At 43.2% G+C, this 9711-nt stretch overlaps 1 protein-coding gene across 13 annotated transcripts in view; it reads right to left on the minus strand.

Moving 5' to 3' along the window:
• Window positions 1–9425, minus strand: part of EXOC6 (exocyst complex component 6) — a 93025-nt gene extending 83600 nt beyond the window's left edge. For 2 of the 13 annotated variants that reach the window (XR_013952642.1, XM_080597195.1), the window contains exon 1: window positions 7176–8406. Coding sequence is in view for 11 of the 13 variants with exons in the window: in XM_080597195.1 (XP_080453321.1) it covers window positions 7176–7258 (83 nt within the window). In the remaining 2 variants the exon portion in view is untranslated. Of the gene's footprint in view, window positions 1–7175; window positions 8409–9180 lie in introns of those variants that run through there. The other 11 variants (XM_080597192.1, XM_080597190.1, XM_080597194.1 and 8 more) reach the window with 9 other exon arrangements.
• Window positions 9426–9711: the final 286 nt, after the last annotated feature.

Raw genomic sequence — 9711 nt, forward strand, 5'->3', positions numbered from 1 at the left:
GGGCATTTCATCCACCATCAGATAATAGCCAGAAAGACTGGCAACAGCTGGGTTTTTTAACTAGCCATAGCAAGCCCTTAAGTAAGATAAAATCTAATTTGATTGCTTGATGCTGATGCAAAACTAGCTTGATGTTTTTGAACAAGTTAGCACTGAATATTTTACTACAGCCCATAGAAATAGTTTCCTATTTGCAAATCTACCCCTGGCATTATTTAAGAAAGACCAGTCCTCACAGATTTTTACGAACTTCTTTTAGTAGTATAATCCATAAAACACAACATGACCAAACTCACTTAACTGCAGTTGCTCTAACTTCTAAGTGAAAATGGTCTAGAACTTATCGGTCAAAAATAGGCTTATGTTTAATTGAATTATGCTAGCACTCCTCAGGTAGACATCTGTATTGAGGAAACTGCAAAGTCACAGATCAATGGTTCAGAAATGCACTCAGAAAGCTAGGGTACAGCGTATGCCACTGGCTTCTGGGGAAAAAAAAATGCAGGAAAGTACCCACATGACTGACATTTGTGCAGGACGTAAAATTAATGCATTTCCTATGCATAATACAGGTCTAAAATCTGGGACAAAAGGCTTGAGGAATATGAAGAAACTACAAGAATAACAGTTGGCTTTCCTGAACGTAAGCCATTTGTATGATGGGAAGGTTACATTTAGATGCAACACAATGATACAAACTACATCAACCGCCTAGTAAGTACACCATTCTGGATCTCTCAGTAGATGATGCCTTTATTTTAAAAGCTTTCATGTATTTTGAAACATGTCTCCTAAACAAGGGAACAATTTCAAGCTCTTTGGTAACACTCATGAAATTGCAGAGAGCTATGTCAGAAGTATTCTCCAAACAGGTTACTAGTTAGGTTAAAGCTTCATTTGGCAGTTGTCCATTTGGAAACCACTGCAAGAAATGAGTCAGAAGCTGATGCATAAACATTTAAAAAGATCAAGATAGCCTGTCTTGCAGACATTTTTCATGACAGACTTAATCAGCACCAACCCTAAAGATTTTTGGAAAAATGCAATGCAACGCACGGCAGATATTACCCACAAACAGTTTCAGCCTTCGTAAAAAGTGAAGTACTGTGCCGAAACTTACAACAATGGAAGCGAATCCTCACCTTCTTCTAAGATCTTTTTTTGCCACCAGTGGCAAATCTGAAGAATTTCTGAAATATCAGGCTAGCTTACAGAAAAAAAAATAAAATTAAATTAAAAAATGCAGTACTGCCACTGAATAAATAAATGCCAAATTAATTAGCCTACAGCATACAGTATTCTCATGCTGTTTTGACTCTAAATAGTGGGCTAGTGATAAAAAAATATATATTGTTCCTTTATAAAAATATACACGGCGATAGACTTGTTCACATAGACAGTGGTTTTATCTGACTCTTGCCTTTCAATTTGAATATTTGGAATATCACCAAATCCTGCACCAAGTGACAAAACCTGCAACAGACAGGCTACAAGCAAGCCACCAGTTTTTCAGGATACACTGTTCTCAATGAGCAGGCTATTCTCCTTGCTCTATAGCACCCAGTTGCAACATACAAGATAGCTATTATAATAAAGATAAATCGATGTATACATATACATCAGAGAACATCCTACGACCTGATTCAGAAATACCCACAGCTGACACAGAAGGAATTGCTAGTTCCTTTGGGCTACTGCATAACTTCATTCTGAAGAGGAATGAAACAAATTAACCAGAAAACTCAGCACAATTTGAAGACGGACTATTAATAAAGTTACAGAGTGACTTTTGAACCATAAAAATATCTTATAATATTCTAAAATATTAATTATCATATTATTTGAAATTGAAATATATAATTAAACCACTTAAGTTCTGTTTCAAAACAAAGGATACAGAGATCATCCACCAATACGTTTGTTCTGCCTTTAAAAGAAGACTAAACTATTGGCAAAGAACAGATGTGAATTGCTGCTTCATAGTCCAAAAACAAAATTATGAGGACACGGAAAAATGCCTTTAGATAATCATACCTGACAAATATGACCACAAGGCAAAAATGAGGGCAACCACATTTTGCCACTGGATAACCACATCACAAATCCCAGCAGTCCGTAGGCAAGCACTCAGAAAAAATATTCCCCAGCCTGCGACTGTGCTGATGTTGTTCTGTCTTCCCACATTTAGAAATATCATTCATACTGCCCATGCTACTGCTAACTGTACTGCTAAAGACACACAGTCACATAACAAAACTATACCTACCAGTAAATCATGTACACTCTCAGTAAATCATGTTGAGGCTTCAGAGCATCCTGTCACACTCTAGAAAGTATTTAGGCACTTCATTTACTTGGCTTTGGACAGGCCCCTCAATGGATAAAGTAACACCTCTGAAATACAAATTACAGACCCCAGTCTGGGCAAAGTGTCTGCAATTGCACTGTGTACCATAACTTAGTAAAAGCAGCAGAATTAGTTTCTCTCCATATTTCTACCTCTAAATTTTCTTAGAAATCTTGATCAAGGAAAGACTAAACAGTCTTGCTTGCACCACTTTTTTACTCTTGCTTTCTCGATTTATTCCTCGAATGATGTCTGACTGCCTTACTGGAGCATGCTTTTTTTTTGCTTTAGCTTTCCTGCAAAACAAAAACAGAAGTTCAGGATGAGTAATTTTTTTCATCAATGGCTTCTAACACTCCACCCATATTCTTTTACGAAGCTCAGAAGAAATCTACATTCTACCAAACTCTGTTCAACCCATATATATATAACAAAAAAAAAAAAAAAAAAAAAAAAGGCAGCACCAGCAGAAGTGATTTTGCTTTGCAGCTAGGCAGCTCCATTGCCTTTATCAGAGCAAGGCAGCGCTATGTCTGTGGACAGTCGCCACAGCCTCTTGCAGCACCAGGCAGAAAAGCAGCAATGTAACGGCTGTGTCAGCGCCGTGCCTGGAGCCTCAGATAACATGCCGGCAACGTCTTCCTACAAAGGCCCCCAATAACTCAGTCAAGAAGTTTCATGGTCAGCACAATTTACAGCAACTGAGAATACCTACTGAGGCAACAGCTTTGTGATGATGGATTTCAGGAAGAGGGCGAGAGAAAAGTCACTTGCAAGCATTTTTACACTGACTTAGGAGGAGTACTTCTGAGCTGCAATTATGGGTGAAAGCCACAGAGAACATCCTGCTTACATCCCATATAGCAATGACATAGCACCTCCTTACCAACTTCATCTTATCTACAAAATTCCCATCACTGATTCCCCTGTAATTTTTAATTTTTATTTTATTTTACTTTTGCATTAGTTGTTTAGCCTATTGATTGCAGGTCTGGAGGTATTCCCTTGACAGGCTGTACATGGGGCTCCCTAAACACCACAAACTCAGTGACGTGAAGGTCACAAGATGAAAAAATAAGCCTGCTCTCTGCTTATGCTAGACATTGCCAAGCTAGAGTTTAAGAGTTAATTCATACAGGTTTTAGAAAAGGACTTTGAAATATTACACATTACCACAAGCTGAAAAAGACTCTTCAGTACAGTACATCAGGACATTGCTGGAACAGCATCTTCTTCTCTGTTTGACCTTTGTGGACCTACATATCACTAACCAGCAGATAAGGTCAGTTATTTTCTTCTGAATAGAATTTATCTTATTAGTTACCCTGGTACATCCAACAGAGTATTCAAGAAATTTTAATATGTATTTCTATGAAGTTCAATAAGGGCCTGAAACTTTTTTGTTATTAACTTTTTGATATTTTTTTGAGGGGAATAGGGATATTGCTTTTCACCGTGTTTTTCACCTTTTCCTTTGTAAAGATCGAATATTCACTGACATCTCTTCTCTTCCTGGTTTTGCAAAGCCCAACAGTATGTATAAGAAATGAATTATAAGATATTAACACATTATATAAAAATGTGAGAGTGACAAGCCTTTAACAGGTGTTGTCATTAACCATGTTTAGTTAGCCATTAAAGCTAGAAAGATGTTAAGATGTTGATAAAACAGTCACAGGGTCTGCGGGAGGAAAAAAAAAATCCTGGCCTGCTATATACACAGTTTACCTATTTAATGAAAAGTATGTTGTACAGTTGATTTACATCTCATTTGTAAGGACTCTGTGTGCGCCACTATATTTAGAGATGCAAGTTAAGTACCAGCAATTTGAAAGCTGTAAGTTCATCCACTTAATCCTTAAAATAAGTAAAAATCAAATACAATCTCTGCATTTGATATTTAAGAAAGTTGCACAATTTTTAGGAGCTAACGCTCCTAAATAGTAAGTAATCCCAGCCCTCCCAGCTGTCCCTTTGCTCCTTCTGTGAAGGACCTGTGTTTCCCATTCCTGTACATGGGTGCATCTCAGTACTATAAATCACCTGCAGGATCAATGTTCCTTATCTGTCAGTAACACATAAAATACCCTCAGCAATAGATACATCAATACGCTACGCACAAGTGCTGCTGCTGTTCCAGCAGGACAGGAAACGCTACACCAGCAGAGACATCTACACCAAGCTATCAAACAAAACACTGAAGAAAAATAGGAGCAGAAGCACGTTTCCATGGAACCCACATATGGCCCACAAAAAAAAAAAAAAAAAAAAAATTACACCTCCTTGTAAAGCATTAGGAGGATATTAAGATTGCAATAGGAACAATTCAGGATAAGTCAGATCTTGCACATCCTATGATCTTCAGCATTAAGTATTACCTCACGCTGCTTATCCAAAGTGCTCACCTCTTTTGTTCTGCTATTTTACAATGTATGTTGGTGCTCCATTTCATGTCACAATGCTATAAATATTCTCCCAGCATTACAGACCAAAGATTACTAAAATGTTCCATTTCATACAATGAAACGAACGTAACTTCAGTCATTACGTGACACAACTGGTATGAATGAATTCCATGACTGGAAATCAATGGATCGCTTGATGTGGTAGGCTTAGGCAACTGCACGTGGAATTACTAAACTCATTTCTCTGGTTTATATTGTTTAACAAGTAAAAGCTGTATCTTGTGCAGAAAATAATGCTCTATTTTATGTTCAAGCTTTTGTTTATTGAAATAGATCTTGAAATTAGATTTGAGATTTCAGACTTTTCAGTTTCACACAGCAACTCACAAATTTTAACAAACAGCTGAACAGACAGACAGTTTTGATTTTAAACATTTCTCTTTCTATAAAAAAGCAGAATATTTCTGTGATGTCAGCTGGACTTCTTTCAAAACACTCAGCCAGATGTAAATGTTCTTTAGCTTGATTTATGGGTTTGTAAATAAGCACTAGCTGCTAAATCAGACCAATGTGCACTTTTCTAAAAATTCTGAAAGTCACCAATGCAAAGCTACATTTCTGAAAAGCCAGTAAGACAACAAGGTATATTTATATCTATATGCACATATTATATGTATATATAAGTAAACAGGAAGAACAGGAGCATGTTAAAAAATCACAGATCTAAATAAACTTGAACAATATTTTAGATGCATAACACAAAATAAGAGATTCATATCGTCCCTTCCCCATTTCATGTCTCTCCCCTATCCATGCTTGTGGTTCCCAGATGTGCCTTCTTCCACTGTTCAGCCCGATTCTCTGTATGTCCTTTGCATAAGGACATATAGCACATCTGATATAAGCTCTGTATTGGAGATTGTAGCGAAGCTGCAATTACATTTAATGTTTTGTTGCTAAGTTTTTTTTTGTTTTGGTGTGGGTTTTTTTTGTAGACATCAGCTTCAGTGTGCCTGGGCTTGTTAGCTCAGACATGGCTAGATTGCCTCCAGGGCCAACTCAAGTCTGAGAACATCTCAGCTGCTGTCTCTCAGCCTGAGCTCACAGACAGCTCCATGTGACGCACAGCTTCAGGGCCCCACGTGCACCCCCTGTACTGGCTGCGTTGAAGGAACAGTAAGGGGAGACCAGAGCATCTCTGGTGATGTCTGGGCTGCTTCACCACGCTCCCCAGCTGGGCTACCCAGGGGCTGATTAGCCCCGGCCCCGCATCAGTTCCCTGGCCGCAAACTCCCCTGGACCCCTCGTTGCTGGAGGAACCGCTGCAGACAGGCCACAACATCATTCACTGTGAGGCGCAAAATGACCCGTTTCATGGGCAATGGACATTTTCCTTCCGTAAGTTCTCCACAAAGGTTTCCCCAGCCTCCCACCCCATGTCTGCCCTCTCCTGCACTCTCCAGTACACGCTCTCCAGGGAGAATCAGCAACGTGTGCTCTCCGCCCTGCGCATGCTGACACCACAAACCGCTTTTTCCAGTTCCCTGCGCACAAGATCTCCATATCTTTCCAAAGAGATAATGTGTAAACTTGCAGCCATCTCTTCCTTGTTTGGCTGGTGTCCGGGCTCTTTCATTTCAGAGGGCTCTGACCAGCGGGCTGCCAGAGCAGCTGCGGGGTGGAAACCCCTGTGCCCCTACACCTTCCCCATACCCTGCTTCACTCCCTCCAGGCCTGGCACCGGCAAGCTTCTCTCACCACAGGACAGAGCTAAACCTCTAAAACCTCGACACGCATCCCACGCCATTTGCCAGTGTGGCATCGAAAAGGGACAAGCCATCGAGGTCGCGGCACTCGGAAAGCGCTCTGGACGCTGTCAAATCCCCAGGACGCGGAAACTGTCCAGGGTGGCAGATTTCAGGCGGCGGTTTCCGTCTGCACCGAATTAGAAAGGGCTGCACACAGACAGAGGCGCCTCGCTACAACACAGCCACCACCCAAACCGAGGGCTCGACCCGGCTCCCAGCGCAGACCCGCACACGGAGGAGCGCCCCGCACCTCCCTGCCCCGGGAGCCCCCAGCCCACAGCGGGGCCGCCCCAGCCCCAGCCCCAGCCGCTGCCGGAGATACCGGCCGGGGGCGGGGGCACGGCGGCCGCCTCGGCCCTGCCCGCCGCCCTGCTGTCAGCGCAGCCCGCCCGGGGCCGCCCGCGGCCGCCCCAGCGCCGCTCCCTGCCCGTGCCGCGGCCCCCTCGTCCTGAGCCGCCGCTCTCGGCGGAGGCGCTGCGGGCGGCCCCGCGGGGTCTCTGGGGAGGAGCTGTCAGAGCCGGGCCGCGCCGGGCCGGGCCGTGGCTCGCCGGGCGGTGTGGGGCGAGCTGAGGGCCCTCGGCCGGCGGCGTTGCCGCGGCTCCCGCCGCCCCTCACCTCAGGGTGGGTCCCACGCAGGCCGTGTCGGTGCTCTCGATCTCCTGCAGGATCCGATCATGCTCGGGGAGGCTGTCCGCCATCTTGGATGGGAGGGACCCGCCGGCCGCGCCGCTGCGGGAGGCGCTGGGGAGGGACCGAGGGCGGAGGCGGCCGCGAAGCCCGGCGGGGGGCACCGGCAGCCGCGACCCGCCTCCTGCTCCCCGCCACCCGGCACGGTTCCTCGGTGTCCCGCAGCCCTCGTCAGGGGAAGGGCTCTGCCGAGGGCGCCCTCGGAGCCTGGCAGAGCCCCCCCGTCCCCTGGGCTCGCCCGGCGGTGCTGCGCGGCTCAGACCGCCCCGCCGCAGCCCCTCACGGAGGGACCTGCCTAAGGGCTCTGCCTCGCCAGGAGCTGCCCTCGCTGTGCTGGGGTGCTAGAGATGAAGCCTTGCGGGCTCAAGAAAGGCCTTTTTTTCCCTGTGGGCTAGTTATGGTCTGTTTCTCGGGAGTTGGTTTATTTCATTATTTACTCCTTTGGGCCTCTGAGCTTTCAACGCTCCCCTGAGTGCGCTTCTGGTGCAGCGCCTTGCTGCCTTTCGCTGTTCTGCTTCGCTAGGGGCTGGCACATCGTGTCCTGCGTTGGTACGGCTGCTGTCTGGTGTCCTTGGGCACGTGTACAATAAAGCCTCGTTTTTCAATGAAGTGGGAATAGCTCATCTTCTATTTAAATTATGCACTTTGCGGTTTGTGGCCGAAGATGAGCGAGTCCTTGGGTTTTGCATGCTCAGGAGACAGGATACACCTGCTTTCTGGGCAAATTTAACTGCACGCAAGCGGGAAGCCAACTGAAAGAAATAGGCCCGAAGTGTAAAACTCCAGGGTGATATATGGCTGCTTCGCCAGTGAGAAACTGACAACCGTTCACAGCCTCGAGTGGATCTAAGTCTAGACACCAGCCAGCCCGAATGCTGTTTGCCACCTTTTCAATTACTGTAATCAAACTCATCATACCCCCTGCCCTGGTGCGACTACACCTGGATGCTAGTTAACAAAAGGCACTGGAGGCTGTGTACATCTCGTCTGTGCTCGTGGTTTTAACATGTGCAATGTTGATTCAGATGAATTTATTGATGACACCTACTAAAACACGTATTCAAAATACAGACAAGTGCCTACAAAGTGTGTGCTGCAGAAAGAAAACAGGAAAAATCCCACAGGCTACCACTGCAGTAGTATTTCTCCAAGAAATCACTCAAATGCTGTAATAACCCCCCCCCTTTTTTTTTTTCAGTCATCAGATTACTTAAGTAATAGATTGAAACATTTTTTTTCCAGGGTAAATTAAATTTTCTTTCTTTAGCCTGATAGTCACTGCAACCTGATGCCTACAGTCCCAGGCAGGCTATTTTAAAAACTCGTCTACAGCTACTAACAACATACTTAGACACATTACATCATAATCTTTTATATGTTACTTTTTTGTAGGAATGAATATGCAAAATATTTTTTTAAGTTGCAATTTTTATTGATTTAATCAATCACTTTTTAATTAGATCGTTTCCATAAGCTGTAAAAGAAAAAAAATTAAAATCTTCAGATATTTACAAACATCAATAGTAAAGCTTCACTCTAAGTAGTATCTTGAGTGATTGAAAAGAAAGTCACATTTATTACAAATTAAGAATAAGAAGCAATTAATTCTTTTTAAATGTAGCTGTTAAAAAATGCTTACAAAAAAAGTGATTTTTTTCCCCTCATTTTCATGTTTAAGGGTAATTTTTTTCTTTATAGAGAACCCACAGCCAGCCTTCTGTAGACGAAAGCTTTGTCCCAGTAAAGACTTGCATAGATGCCCTTGTTTTGTATTTTTTCATTTAGAGACAATAACACCGAAATTAAATTCCACTGTCCTGTAGATTTCAGTGTCAGGATAACAAAGTTGCTGATATATCAGGCTGACAAAGAATAGCTAAAGAATGGAAGAAATCCATCATGAACAATATAGTAGTATCTAAATGATGCATACCTTAGGGTGGTTCCAAGAGGCAGCTCAAAGGACTGGATCTCAGCAAGGGCATTTTCATATATCTGATCTTTGTTTTCTTCCAGATACTGCTCTGACATATTTGACTTGCTTTTCCTTGCCATAGATTAGCATTAAACCACTCTAACTTTAGGAGAGGACTTTTATTCTGATTGTTATCGTTGACTAAGTGACTCTGCAGTCAGCAGAACCAGGCATGAAAAAACAGATCCTGCGCTAACCTCGTGACTCTTGAGGACTTTGTGTCCAAGAATGGTGCACAGCTGCTGTTTTCCTGTCTCTGCTGGTAACATTTGCTTCGTATGCAGTACCCAGGCCACCACAGTCATTTTTATGCATGTGTTTTAACAGGAGAATTTCTGGCAAAAATAATATTTCTACCTTGTTTTAATAGCTCACCAGTAATTAGTATTAAGCCTGAAATCTAGCCAGTTTGAAAACAATTTTAAAGTTATTTCAAACACTAGGTATCAATGCTCAAATTCTCTGTTAAGTATTATGAGATTAAAAATT

This window comes from Anser brachyrhynchus (genome assembly GCF_964034855.1).
Source record: "Anser brachyrhynchus genome assembly, chromosome: 6".
Lineage (NCBI taxonomy): Eukaryota > Metazoa > Chordata > Aves > Anseriformes > Anatidae > Anser > Anser brachyrhynchus.